This window comes from Rhipicephalus sanguineus, unplaced genomic scaffold, assembly GCF_013339695.2.
Source record: "Rhipicephalus sanguineus isolate Rsan-2018 unplaced genomic scaffold, BIME_Rsan_1.4 Seq3761, whole genome shotgun sequence".
NCBI lineage: Eukaryota > Metazoa > Arthropoda > Arachnida > Ixodida > Ixodidae > Rhipicephalus > Rhipicephalus sanguineus.
The window spans coordinates 10,064-24,297 of NW_023615128.1; the positions used below are offsets into that span (position 1 = coordinate 10,064).

Sequence of the window (14,234 nt, forward strand, 5' to 3'; positions counted from 1 at the left end):
GATCCCCAGTGCCGGCCGCCCACCCAGCGGTGTCAAATGGGCACAGGCAGGCTTCGTAGTGGCGCTACACTGCCGCTGTGGTGCGGAGCTTACGATGCTTGGAGGATTCACAACCCGCTGCACGGGTTCCAGGGTAGCTTCCCGTGCAGCGAACCGGGGGTCCTCCTTTTTTATGAAATATTCAGTAAAAAAACAAAAAAACACCATAACTTTTAGGCCTGGACGTCTTTTCTTTTAAAGGTCGGTCGGCACTTCATCGGCGCGCATGCTTACAAATCCAATGGTGGGCGTGGTAGTGCGAGCCCCTATACACGCATGATGCCATCTTTCTATGCTCAGCATTGCCGGCAGTGCGATGCGAACCAAGTGGGTTTTAGCCACGTTAACCGCATGAGTCCAGCCTGCCTTTCCATTTTTCTTGCTGAGGCCTTCAGCGGGATTCGATCCAGCGCCCTTTCGCTTGTGAGCCGAACGCTTTACCATCTCGGCTACAACAACAGCACAGGAAACGGTGTTTGGAAGTTGCACTGCACTGCAAATTATCGCACACACACGCATGCATGTTTGCTGCACATGTAGCCTATAGGTAAAGATTAATGCGTCTTTGTATGTCCATCTCCGGGCAAACGCCCAGAGATGGACACGTTTCACGAGTAAGTTCGGGTGTCATTTGTGAACAGAAAGGTAAGAATACAGACTCCAGAAATTTTCATTTCTACATTTTTAAAGGTTTCATCGAATTCTGATGGAACAGATCTTGTGAGAGCTTTTGACCGAAAGGGTATGACTGAAAAGCGTTTTGGAAATCTCGAATTTCTGGATTTTTAAGGTTTCATCGCATTTTGAAATAGTCGATTTTAGAGTAGCATTGTCTCGGAGTTGACAATTTTGTTCGTAGCGAAAAAATTCCGCAGTGTGAACAAAGAAGAACCAGATCATACACTAGAATACAGGACGAGCGTTGACTTTCTACTGAACGTTTGATTACAAAATTCGAGATATGTATGTTGTAGGAGACACGCCCCCGCTGGCTGTCTTGATAGCACCACGTGATGCGCATTAGCGATGCACGTGGTCAATTCGGTTTCTTAACCCTTTCGGCCCTGGCGGTGTCAATTGACACCACACGACAAATGGTACCACCACGCGAAGAAAACGAAACAAAAACTCGCAATTTTTTGCCCAATGTGAAGTATCGGCCCACCTACTGCCATGGACATCAGTATTGTCGCGTTTTCTCGAACGCTGAATTTACGACGAAGAAGAAGCAGCGGCAACATCATGGCGAACGCGGAGTCCGGTGAGTTCCGATTTTCTGCAATTGTAGCTACGTAATTCCTTTGGATTATGTGCCCAGTTTTTTGTATGCTGTGCCTTAGTAGTACGTTAGTTGGAAGACGTTGGAGTTTTTTTGTTTGCACTTGTAGCATTTTCGCAGTGGCATGCTTTTGTCATGTACGATTTTGACACCGTCAGGGCTCAACGGTTGCAAATGGCGGTGTACGAGTTGATTGTGGCGCGTGTTTTAGAGGCGCGATATCTGAACAAATGCTGATGCGGTATGTTAATTACCCTGTTTTTCTTTGTTCACAGGTGCGGGTATACCTGTGACTTCGTTTTATTCGTGTCACCGTACCCGTTCCGCACGGCTACAAGCAGCAACGGACGCGCTGTTTGAGGAGCTCGACAACGGCAACCTATCCGACGTAGACGGCGAATTTGATGACTCGGACGACGAGGGTGTGCTGCCTTGTGCTTCTGATGAAGCTCCAATGGAGAGCGACAGTGAAAGCTCCGATGACGAGAGTGCACTGGACACATCTGGCGGCTGGAGACGAAAATCGTTCAAGGCGCCAGACTCAACATACAAAGGTGATGTCCACGAAGCATCAGAACTCGGAGAGTTGCAGTCCCCTACGAATATTTCAAAGGGTATGTGCCAAATAGTGTATTTCTGGAGCTGGCTGAAAAACAAACCGGTACTCGGTGTTTCACGAAGGGAGCTCCGTCAACACCAACGAGGCAGAGATAAGGCGTCTAGTCGCCCTACATCTCACAATGGGTGTTCTCCATTACCGAGGCTCAGACTCTATTGGAAGCCGAACATGAGGTGCGATCTCGTGGCGTGTGCAGGATTGTCGCGCAACCGCTTCGAAAAGTTGCGAAATAACCTGCACATTGTGGATGTGAATTACCCTGATGCTACTGACCGTCTCTGGAAAGTAAGGCCATTGCTTGATATCTTCCAAAGCAAGTGTAAGTCACTTGTAGCAGAGGAACGCCTCTGCATAGATGAACAGATGGTGCCTTTCAAAGGGCGCCTCGACATCAAGCAGTATGTCAAAGGAAAGCCGAACCCATGGGGCATCAAATATTTATGCTCTGCGGCGAGTCTGGCCTTGTATATGACTTTCTGCCCTATCAGGGTTCCACAACAAAGATCGAAGACCACATCAAACAGCAGTATGGTGTTACAGGCGCAATAGTGCTGCGTTTAGCTGGCCGAATTCCATCTGGTGTGGGACACAAGCTTTTTTTTGACAACTATTTTACGTCGCTGCCACTTCTCCGTGAAATGCTGTGTAAAAAATATTTGCTGCCGGCACTGTAAGATCGAACAGGTGTGAAAAGTGCCCTTTGAAGACTGAAAAAGAATTGAAAAAAAGTGGCCGCGGTTCTTCAGACTGCGTTGTGAGCGCCGATGGAAATATAGCGGTAACAAGGTGGATGGATAACAGGACTGTGACCCTTGCATCCAACTTTATTGCTATCGAGGACGAAGATAGCGTTCGTCGTTGGAACAAAGCCGAAAAGTGTTACGTGGACGTGAAGCGACCAGCAGTCATCAACGCATACAACCGCAGCATGGGTGGGGTCGATAAAGTAGACTTCCTGATTTCTCTTTATCGGACTACCATTCGCTCCCGAAAGTGGACGTTGAGAATGACGTTTCATTTCATGAACCTCGCAGTGGTGAACGCTTGGCTTGAGTACAGGCGTGACGCAGACAAACAGAACCTCCCTAAGCAGCTTGACCTGCTCGACTTCACTCTCAGAGTCATTGAGGCCCTGTCAGCAGCTGGATCGAAACCTGTGGCACCCAAGAGGGGAAGGCCTTCACTCTCACCATTGCAGGTTTCAAAACACCCGAGAATGGCAGAAAACAGACCTGTCCAAGATGTAAGGTTTGATCAGCTGGGACATTTCCCACTTCACGATGAAACGAGGGAAAGAAGGTGCAAGATGGAAGGCTGCACAGGAAGGACCCGCCTAATGTGTGAGAAGTGCAAGGTTCACCTGTGCATAACAAAGTCACGAAATTGCTTCAGAGCTTTCCATATGCGTGTATAACATCTCTCTTTCATCTATTTGATCACTTCAGCCATTTTGAATTGCCCTATGTCATTTTCAATAAAGCTGCCACGTATTTCACTTTGCAACCATTGAGCCCTGATGTACGTTTTTGACACCATACTTGTATCTCTGTAAGTAGTTACGTTACGAAGTTGAACTTTTATGGGGATGTTATTTACGTCCTAAACATGAAAAAAAATGCATTGAAAAAAATCTGCAACTAAAACAAAAAAATCAGGGCTGAAAGGGTTAGATACTCTATGGGTATCTTGTATCTGTATCGCGATACGTCTCGGAATACGAGTATCTGTATCTGTATTTTCGATACATTCGATAATGTATCGTGTATCTTAAGATACAAGATACTTCTATCGCAACACAACCGAGCGAAACAATAATCGCTGGCCAAGCTCCGCTTCTCAAGCTGGTACTGGTGCCGCTAAGCCATCTGAATAAGTCTAAGGGCAGTGACGTTATTTTATTTTTACGCCAGAGTCATCCAGTGAGGGTAGAAGATCAGGAAGACAAGCACGTGGACGTCTACGTCCAGCCCACGTACCTTTTGTTTTCTCGATTTCTTTTCTTTTTAGTTGCGCCAATGCCGCGACACTTGCTCTTAGCCACTGTCCTGCGCCGCGTACTCCACTGTGTGCGGCGTCTATCGCGCAAATTATTCTGATGTTGTTACAGTGTCGTTATTGAAGATTCTCTTGCGTCTTGCTCCGTAACGAAATGTGATGCGTGCAAGAATGGGGTTGCTTTGCGTCGTGTGGATTATACATATCAGCGATTTGAAGGATCTCGTGGATGTAAGTTTGACTTGCATGGAATTAGTTAACTTATATGCAAATAAGATTCTAACAACTGTAGCACCACTGGTACTGATGCTAGATCTTGTAGAGCAAGCGTTTATCTAACAGAAAATATCTTGGCGTACCGTATTTACCACTTCCATCTACATTTATTCAAAGAATTTATGAAATCATAATTTGATTATTAGCACAAGTGATTTCTTAGCTGTCATTTTGCATCGCATACATTGCCAGGTCTCTGTTTTTCCGTTCTGGTCACTGCAGTATGTCTTTTGTAACGCCCCCCCCCCCCAAAAAAAAAAAAAAGATTGCTGCTTTATCTTCTAAGTATGTGCTTTATTTCTAGTACTGTTTACCCATTCACACGTTGCCAAGGCGAGTATGAAAACAAATATATTATTATGTGGGCGTGCCTTGAGTATACAGAACAAAATATTCTGCTTAACGCTTAAGAAGATAGCGAAATTGAGGTTTGCATTATAATAATGGAAATCATTAGGAGCCATCTTAAAGATGTAGGAAGGGGATTCGAGAAACGTTGTTTTACTGAATGCTGCGTTTTACCCATGAGCATCCCAACGAGCCGTTTCAGGCAATTTTCCATAGGCACTGAATTTTCTATTGTCTCAACAGGTACGTTGACGATACTTCATGCTCATAGCTGTTAAGTGCGCCGTCTGTATCATGTTTCTGTACTCAGTCAATGTGAATGCTTGATACACAACCACCTCTCTATTTTACTTATATTGTTTTCATGTTTTAGGCCTTCTTAAATATTTTTTGTATTACTAATCACCACGTAATGGGAGTTATAAGCGGCAATAGCGCGAATAGTGGCGGTGTCCTGCGACGCTTTGTGCAACTATATAATACGTCTGAGACATTTCTGTGTTGCACATGTTCTCTCGTTAAAGAAAAATTGCTAAAAGATTGCACGTTAGTGAGTATATCAACAAAGAATCCCTTACGCCAGCAGCTAACTAGAAGATGGAAATTCATTGCACTTTTACGTCACCTACGTATAAACCAGGGGTCCCAAACGAGCCGGCGGGTCGCAGTCGCGAAATTTAGCTCCAAGGGCCGGGACAGTGAAGATGGTGGGGTCGGAGAGAGTTTGAACAAAATGACGTTGCATTTGAAAGGAAGCATTTCCCTTATCTCATATATAGGTCATTTCTGAAGGGTATTTGGAGTCAGGATTCGAGAAACCGTCGATACCGATGTACATAACGAGTGAAATCTGGACTCGGATTGAAATATAGAGTTTTTGTTCCACGGTTATCTTTCGGCACATGGTGACCACACGTTCCTCACGAAAAAAATGCTTGAGACCAGTCATGTCTGTGTAGTTCACGAACATACTTATTTAGAAAATAAAAACGAATGGGACGGAGACGGTCATGTTTGCCGGCCGGGACTCTAGCGAAAAGTTTTCAAACCCCTAGTATACACCATGCGTCGCCCCCCCCCCCCCCCCCCCCAAACAAAGGAAGAAAAATGACGCTACCAGCGTTGTTGCTGCTGTACACCTCTCCGGATATACGGTATTGTGCAAACCGTCTTTTACGGACAAGCTGACATTCCACACCGGCATTTGCGCCGTCGTGCGAAGGCTTCCTATTGACGTTATTGTGATTGTATGGCAACCCGGCAGCTGGCCGGCAAGCTGAGCAGCGACTCCCATGAATCGCAAAAATGACAAGCAAGAACCGCTGTCAGCGAAGTGTATGAAGAGTTGTCCTGTGAAGAAGCTAAAACAAGCCCCAATAAGTTGTTTTGGAAGGAAACTAATGTACTTTGAGCAAGAAGGGCAAAACTTTTGAGATACTAACAGACATTTCATTCAAGTGAAACAAAATAGGTCACGGTTAAGAAATTTCCAAGGAGACATTTTCGTGTATAGGCGTTTGCTGCTACATTGTATGGATCTATAATAACAAATCTGAGAATGTATCGAAGTATCTTAAGATACAATTGCCAAGTATCGTATCGGATACAATTATTGCGGCAGTATCTTGTATCTGTATCTGCAATACTTCTTGCCTGAGTATCTTGTGTCGTATCGCTATACAATTTCAAAGTATCTTTGCCCAGCCCTGCCATAGAGGTATGGACGAAATTTGACGAGAGCCCAAATGATGGCTAAACATTCCTTCTCTGTGACGGAGTAGTTTCTTTCTGCCTTCGTTAAAGTGCGACTGGCATACGCCACAACGTACTCGTCGTAACCGTCTTTCCGTTGCGCTAGAATTGCACCAAGTCCGATGCCGCTGGCGTCCGTATGTATTTCTGTAGGCGCTGTGGGGTCGTAGTGACGAAGGATCGGTGGTGAAATTAGTAGGCGCCGTAGTTGCTCGAAGGCTTCGTCACACGAGGTTGACCACGCGGAGATGCCGTGGCTTGCGGTAAGCAAATTGGTCAGTGGCGCGATGATGCTTGCAAAATTGCGCACAAAACGCCGAAAATAAGAGCAGAGCCCTATGAAGCTGCGGAGTGCCTTAAGAGTAGTGGGCTTTGGGAACTCTGCAACCGCGCGAAGCTTGGCGGGGTCAGGAAGAACACCATCCTTTGATACAACGTGCCCTAATATTGTTAACTTACGGGCAGCAAAACGGCACTTTTTGATGTTCAGTTGGAGGCCGGCAGAGGAGAGACAGGTCAGTATCTCACCCAAGCGAATGAGGTGCGTTGGAAAATCGGCCGAAAACACGACGATGTCATCAAGATAACAGAGGCATGTTTTCCACTTGTAGTTGCGAAGGATGGTATCCATCATACGCTCGAAGGTTGCGGGCGCGTTGCACAGGCCGAAAGGCATGACGGTAAATTCATACAAACCGTCAGGAGTGACGAAAGCTGTCTTTTCGCAGTCATTTTCAGCCATGGGCACTTGCCAATAGTCCGAGCGAAGATCCAGAGACGAGAAGTACTCCGCGCCTTGTAAGCAGTCGATGGCATCATCTATCCGAGGCAGCGGATAGACATCCTTGCGAGTGATCTTATTCAGCCGACGATAATACACACAGAAGCGGATTGACCCGTCCTTCTTGCGTACTAGCACTACAGGAGACGCCCAAGGACTGTTGGAGGGGCGAATGACGCCACGCTGCAGCATATCGTCGACTTGCTCGCTAATGACCCGTCGTTCGGTGGCCGACACGCGGTATGGGCGCTGGCGTAAAGGAGCGTGGGAACCAGTGTGGATGCTGTGAGTGATGCTCGCCGTACGTCCCAAGGATGGTTGGTCGCAATCAAACGATGACCGAAAATTCTGGAGGAGGGCGAGGACTTGGCGGCGGTATGGATTCGGCAGATCGGCGTCCAAGGCGGCTTCAAGAACGTCTGACGACGGCGAAGGCAGTGATGGTGAGGTGCAATGCTCGGAGGAAGTAAGGGCGTCGAGCTGATAACAGGGCGAGTCGTCGGAAGTCTCAAGAACGTGAATTGGGTCAATGGGCTGAACACGACCTAGTGATTCTCCGCGCAGTAAGGTTACAGGGTGCTTAAACGGATTGCAGACAAGCATAGATAAGCCGGATGCAATGGCGAGAACGGCAAACGGGAGAGGTAGAGCCCTCCGACGCAGAAAAATAGGCGACGGCGTAAAAAGTACGGTGGCGTCTGTCGCTGCGGAGCAAGATACGGGCACAAGGACCGACATTTCGGGCGGTACTTCCGTGTTGGATACAACAGTGAGCTTTGCGGCTTTAGTTGCAGAAGGCTCGGGCAATACAGATCCAGAGAATGGGAAAAGCGCCACTTCGGCTCGGGCACAGTCTATGATGGCACGATGTTGCGACAAGAAGTCCCAACCGAGGATGATTTCATGGGAGCAGGAAGAGAGCACGAAAAGTTCGACAACGTATAGAACGCCGTCAATGACCACTCTTGCGGTGCACGCAGCATGCGGCGCTACATGCTGCGTACTTGCAGTGCGCAGGAGCATGCCAGATAGTGGCGTGGTGACCTTATGCAGTTTTCTACAAAGCTTCTCGTCTATGACAGAAACGGCAGCCCCAGTATCAATAAGCGCTATTGCGGCAGTTCCTTCAACTATAACGTCCAATAAATTGCGCGGCGACTGTGCAGGCCTTGTAGAAGTCGCTGAGCTTGCAGTTCGTGCCTGCGGAACTGCAGCAGCTAGTTTCACTCGCTTGGCGACTGGCGACGACGTAAGGGCGACGGCGAGCGACGACGTGGGGAGGGTGATCGATGGTTGGCGAAAGGACGTCGAGGTAGCGGCGAAAAGTCGGGGTTGGAACGCACGGCATTGCCGGTATCATCATGCGAATAACCGTAACCAGGTACTGCAACAGTTGGATTAGCAGAAGGCATGCGACGATTGCAGAAGCGTGCGACGTGGCCGGCGAAACCGCAAGCGAAGCAGATGGGCCGGTTGTAACGTGTGCGCCAGGGGTTCGGAAAATGGCTTCGAGGTGGAACTTGAGGCGACAAGGGAGGTGGAGATGCTCGTGGTCGCATCGCGGCCGGAAATGCGACGGTTGGATGCGCAGGTCGCGCTGCGACTGCAGCATAAGTCAGAGGTGCAGTGACGGGAGCGAATGGCTGAGTCAACGGGAGCGACTCGGCAAGCTCCTCGCGGATGGCCCTTCTGATGGGATCAGCCAGAGGTGTGGCAGGCTGTACAGGGCGATCGCCTAGCGGAAGCATGGACAGTTGGCGCGCCACCTCTTCACGAATGAAGTCCTTAATCTGGCCGGAGAGTGACATATCGGACGCCGGGTTGGCGGTAAGCGTGAGACCCGAGAGCGAGTTGGCAGGCGCAATAGCGCCGCGCACAAGGACCCTTTGTCGACGCAACTCATCGAAGCTCTGGCAGAGTGTGACGATGGCCGCAACAGAAGTAGGGTTTCGCGCAAGAAGCATCTGGAAGGCGTCGTCCTCGATGCCTTTGAGGACATGCTTCACTTGGTCCTCTTCGCTCATGGAGGAATCGACGCGGGCACAAAGGTCCACGACATCCTCTATGTAGCTCGTGTACGTCTCACCAGGCAGTTGAGCGCGCTGGCGTAGACGTTGCTCAGCGCGGAGCTTTCTCAAGGTGGGGCGGCCGAACACTTCCGTGAACGCTGTCTTGAAAGCGGACCAGGTCAGCAGTTGACGCTCATGATTGTGGAACCAGAGGTTCGCAACGTCAGCGAGATAAAAGATCACGGCACGTAGTTTGGCCGGGTCATCCCACTTGTCGTGCTCGCTGACGCGCTCATAGATTGAGAGCCAGTCTTCGGCGTCAGTCTCACCTGCTGCGCTAAAGACTGAAGGGTCGCGTTGCCGCTGGACGGCGCCGCAGCTGGTGGAATGGGCGGCGGCTTCAGGCTGATTGTCGACAGCGTCGGTCATAGTGTTGGAAACAGCCGGCAACGTTCGGTTGCGAAGTTCCAGGTTGAGGCCAGGGATTCCAGCAACCTCCACCAGATGTCGTACGACGATTTATTATCAGACAGCGACGTCTTAAACAGCCGAGGTAGCACCGGCAGAACACGAAGGTAGATCGCGCGCACAGCAACAACAGACGCGGAAGCTCTTCTTTCTCTTCCTCACTACAATATATATATAGTTGAAGGAGTGGTTGCCTTTGGTTGCCGTGTAAGTATAAGTATGAGAGGTGGCACTTCAAGAAAACTTGATTTATTACGTCGACGCTTCGGTCAGAGCCTGACCTTTCTCACGTCAGGCTCTGGCCGAAACGTCGACGTAATAAATGAAGTTTTCTTGAAGTGCCACCTCTCCATATATATAAATATATATATATATATATATATATATATATATATATATATATATATGTGTGTGTGTGTGTGTGTGTGTGTGTGTGTGTGTGTGTGTGTGTGTGTGTGTGTGTGTGTGTAATAGCTATAGGAGTACTGACACGCTTTTGAGACATCGTAATAGGGACGTTTTTTGTTTCTTTTGTGTGCAGCATTAACGCTCTCCAAACACCGGAGTCAGACAACTCATAGAAAATATTTTACTTTGATTTTAAAGCTTTCGTCTTTGAACATAAGCAAGCCAGCTCCACCGCAATGGGACATTATCGCGAACACAGTTCCATTAAGTTTGCGAACTCTGCGCCCTACATGCAGCCTAAATCGCAGAAATCACTGTCGGGGTCACTGTGCGCCAATTTACTGATCGTTGTTTACGTGCAGCACGAGCACATGACGGATCTGCCGCTAGTACGTTGCGAGTTACTGTCTCCCCGTGACGTCACACTGATACACTGCCATGACACGTCATTAAGAAGCCGCCCCCTCGATATCGAAACCGATAGTGTCTTTTAAGGTAGCGCTATTAAATGTATATTCGATGCGTTCCCACCCATGTAACACAAAACCTCTAAAAGACGTCTCGAAACGGCTACGGACGGCTATAGACGTCTTGGTATACGAGAAGATCAAGAATAGACATTTTTGCAAAATAAAGCACTCGCCTCTCAAATATGCTTGCGTACTGTTTATTACCGTTTTCAACAGCTACGACATAGCCAGAGTGTATTCTGCCAAAGAAGTCCACAACGTCTACTTTGAGACATTTTTTAAACATTGTGGGGGAAAGTGCGCGCGCAACGACTATTTAAATGATTCTTCAAATGTTTTGTCCACGAGCGCAAAGACGCCAAAACGGCATGTCTAAAGAGCGGTGGCTGTCGCTTTAGTGAAAGAAGAGACGCAGAAAACAAAGCCCTCAAAATAATTGGTTTCGCTCCGCAACGCGGGTTTCTATCAGCAGGCGGCTAAGGCCGCGCAACGCTCGCGCAACGCTCGCGCAACAGCGAACGACAACAGAAGCAAACGCAGGCAAGCCAGGCAAGCATGCTACTGATGCTGCGCAGTCGGAGCGGTCGGAGGCTCGAAGCGGGTGTTGTCGAAGCGCGCATGCCAGCGCATGCATGCTCCTAGTGGAGATCAATTGTTTACCCCTGCATTCAAGAACATCTTTTTACTCGGCGCTCCACCTTGACTCAATGTCGATGGCAGATACACCTATTGGCAGGAATGCTCACTAAATATTGAGCAATAGGCGGGATCATTTTGTGAGAACCGTTGTGTTTTTTCTGTTGAATGGTGACGCTGTGCTCAGCTCGGTCAAGTGAAGGGTGAGGCTTGTTTCAGAATACTTGTTCCTTCCTCCCCCTTTCCCCTCTTCCTCCACTAGTTCGCGCCAGCCGCCAGGCGCCAGTTCGCAGCGGCTGTCGCCGCCTAGCGGCTTCTGGCTGAACCGCGCCTAGTGTGGACACGACCTCCTCTATAAACTTACGACCTGCTCACCGGCGCCATCCCTACGGAGGCGTGTGGAGCTAAAAATTGGCGTGTAGGGACCGGAGGTACCGCCAGGTGCCGCCACAACTTCCCCCCACTGGTGTTAGAGGACGGACGTGTTTTTCGTGGGCTCCGGAATGACAGCGTCAGATAAGTTTTTTTTTTTTTTGCATGATTCGAGCTTGTTTTTTTAGTTAAGCCACTAGCTTAATAGAGCTTATTGCAGCTTAATAGAGCGTAAAACTTTGTACTGTTGGTACAAAGGGGTGCGACAGTCGCTTCGGGTGTTTTTTTTTGTTTTTTTTTAATATTTGTTTGTTCGGCCACCACGTGGCTGAAAGGTGCACGGGTGATTTGAAGTGTAACATACTTGCGGAGTTTTGTGATATCATTTGGCTTTAAGTGTATCTAATACGCCGCGTGAACGATCTATAGGGAGTATGCACTGAAACTGAGCCGCAATGTGGCGCTACGGTGCCCCGAGCTGGGCGCCATTTTTGCGGTTCTCGTGCAGCAGCCGACCCACGCTTGCTACTGTGTTTGTTGTGTGTACGCGCTAGGTGTTGTGTGGTGTTTCCTTGCCTTCCGTGTACTCGCGTGTTTCATTAACGATAGTACGGCGTTGGAACTGTCCCCTATACCACTGCGTGTTGCACGGATCTAGTCATTTGCCTGGCTGTGCAAGCGATCGCCGTGTTGCTGCAGCGAAAAGATGCTGCTCAGCGACTACGCCAAGTCGCTGTCTGATCCCGAGCGCAGGAGATCAAAGTCGCAAAATGCGGTAGCGACGACCCTTGGCGATTTCCGATGACCAGTTCACGAACGATGTTGGCTGCTATCCCAGCGTAGACCGTGCGGATATCAACGATTATCTTGTTCACGGGACAAGTTTCGTGACGCGGGAGCAGCTTAAGAGCTACAAATCCTTGGAGGCTCACAATTATGTCACAAGCGGCCTCGTGGAGCCACCAAGGGTGAAAACTCTTCGTGATGGCAACATCGTCGTCGTTTCAAAGGTAGGCTGTTGCTCGCGCTTCTTTTAGCGTGCGTTGTGGACTTGTAGCCGAGATTGAGGCTCGGCGCCCAGTCTGGATTGGCCTCGTCCATCGAATAAGCTGGTCTTCCTGAAATGGAACGTACGCTGCAGTGCTGTACGTAAAATATAACGCCGAGGAGATGCCTTTTATGCTGCTGCCGCGCTCACCTGTGATGAAATGCGCCCCGCAAACGCGGTAGTGCGTGGCCGATTCGTCCAGGTCTTCGCGGCGAATTCTGCTCAGCCATAGAGCTCTCCGCTTTGACGACAGCTCCGTTGTCTTCGCACACTGTCCTGATATAACTTTCGGCACGACATAGAACCCTACCCGTTGAAAGTTCTCGTCGCTGGGGCTGTTTCTTGTGCGGTTGGAGCAATCGTAAACAGCGCAGTTCACCATAGCCGATTGACGCAGCTCGACGCGCAACTACGTCCTGCGGCTTGGGCACTTTTACAAGTCCATGCAACACGCAGTGGTAGGGGACAGTTCCAACGCCGTACTATCGTTAATGATACACGCGAGTACACGGAAGGCAGGGAAACACCACACAACACCTAGCGCGTACACACAGCAAGCACAGTAGCAAGCGTGGGTCGGCTGCTGCACGAGAACCGCAAAAATGGCGCCCAGCTCGGGGCACCGCAGCGCCACATTGCGGCTCAGTTTCAGTGCATACTCCCTATAGCCATGGTCAAAAAGACCGTAAAGTGTTCAGGATGCGGAATGGGGCGGAAAATAGAGGTTTGTGAGGATGAGACGACAGAGAGAGCTGACGCCAAGTGTAAGCAATGCGAGTTAGAGGCGAAGATGGAAATAATGATGGCCGCCCAGAATGAGCTCATGGTGAGAATCTCCGAGCTGGAGAAAGCGGTAGCGACAGAGCGGGAAAAAACGATGGCTATGGCGGAAAGGCTTAAGTCAGCCGAGGAGGGATTAGCAAAGGTAGCCATGCCAGCAAAGGTAGCCACGGGGAACAAGGAAGCAAGCGACAGCGGGAACAATGGGGCATCGACCCTCACAGTGGTAGGCGCGAAGGGGGAAACAGGTTTGGAAAAGACAGGTGCAAGGGTCACAGGACCCCCTTCCGCGAAGTAGTCTTGGGAACGGGAGGGGACAAAACAACAGCAGTAGCACGCGCTAGTAACAGGTGCAGTGGCCAGGTGCGGGAAAGTCCAGCAGAAAAGTCGGATCACGTGATAATAGCCGGGGACTCGAATTTAGCTACATGCGCAGAGGCAGTCAAGGAAAGGGTGAGAGGCGACAAACGAGTTTTAATAGGGAAGTTCCCGGGCCATAGGCTGGGATCAGTGATGAGACAAGCTAACGCAAAACTCGCAACTAAGTCTAATGGACGTAACCTCGTGATAATCGCGGGAGGTCTAAACGACGTCTTGAGTAACGAATCAGCCGAACTAGCGACCACATTGGCGAAAGGGGTCGATGACATGCGCGCCATTTCCCCTCAGGTGCAGATAGTGGTATGCACAATACCGGAGGTACCGGCGCGTGACGGCAACCTGCAAAGAGCGGTTGTCGAAGCAAACAAAGAGATATGGCAGATGAGTAGAGAGAAAGGCATCGAGGTAGTGGAAATAAACAGAGAGGTGCACAGGTGGGGTGGTTTTCGAAGAGACGGAATACACTTCGATAGGAGGCTTGGCCATGATGTGGGTTGGCGTCTTGCAGGACGCGCAGTAGCTTTTTTGGGGGGCACGCGGGCCCTTCGGTGCCCATGGTAAGCTTGTAATGAA

At 49.5% G+C, this 14,234-nt stretch overlaps 1 protein-coding gene across 1 annotated transcript; it reads left to right on the forward strand.

Moving 5' to 3' along the window:
* Positions 1-1,095: 1,095 nt before the first annotated feature.
* Positions 1,096-2,977, forward strand: LOC125756647 (uncharacterized). The gene is made up of 3 exons (XM_049411546.1): positions 1,096-1,300; positions 1,594-2,222; positions 2,972-2,977. The coding sequence occupies exons 1-3, from the start codon at positions 1,213-1,215 to the stop codon at positions 2,975-2,977; spliced, it is 723 nt and encodes a 240-aa protein (XP_049267503.1). The 5' UTR covers positions 1,096-1,212.
* The last annotated feature ends 11,257 nt before the right edge of the window (positions 2,978-14,234 follow it).

What these genes read in the sequence shown, in the direction of transcription:
- LOC125756647 (XM_049411546.1), top strand. Translation starts at nt 1,213, where the DNA reads ATGGACATCAGTATTGTCGCGTTTTCTCGAACGCTGAATTTACGACGA. An exon ending in CATGGCGAACGCGGAGTCCG is followed by an intron (nt 1,301 to 1,593) that starts GTGAGTTCCGAT and finishes CTTTGTTCACAG; the next exon opens with GTGCGGGTATACCTGTGACT.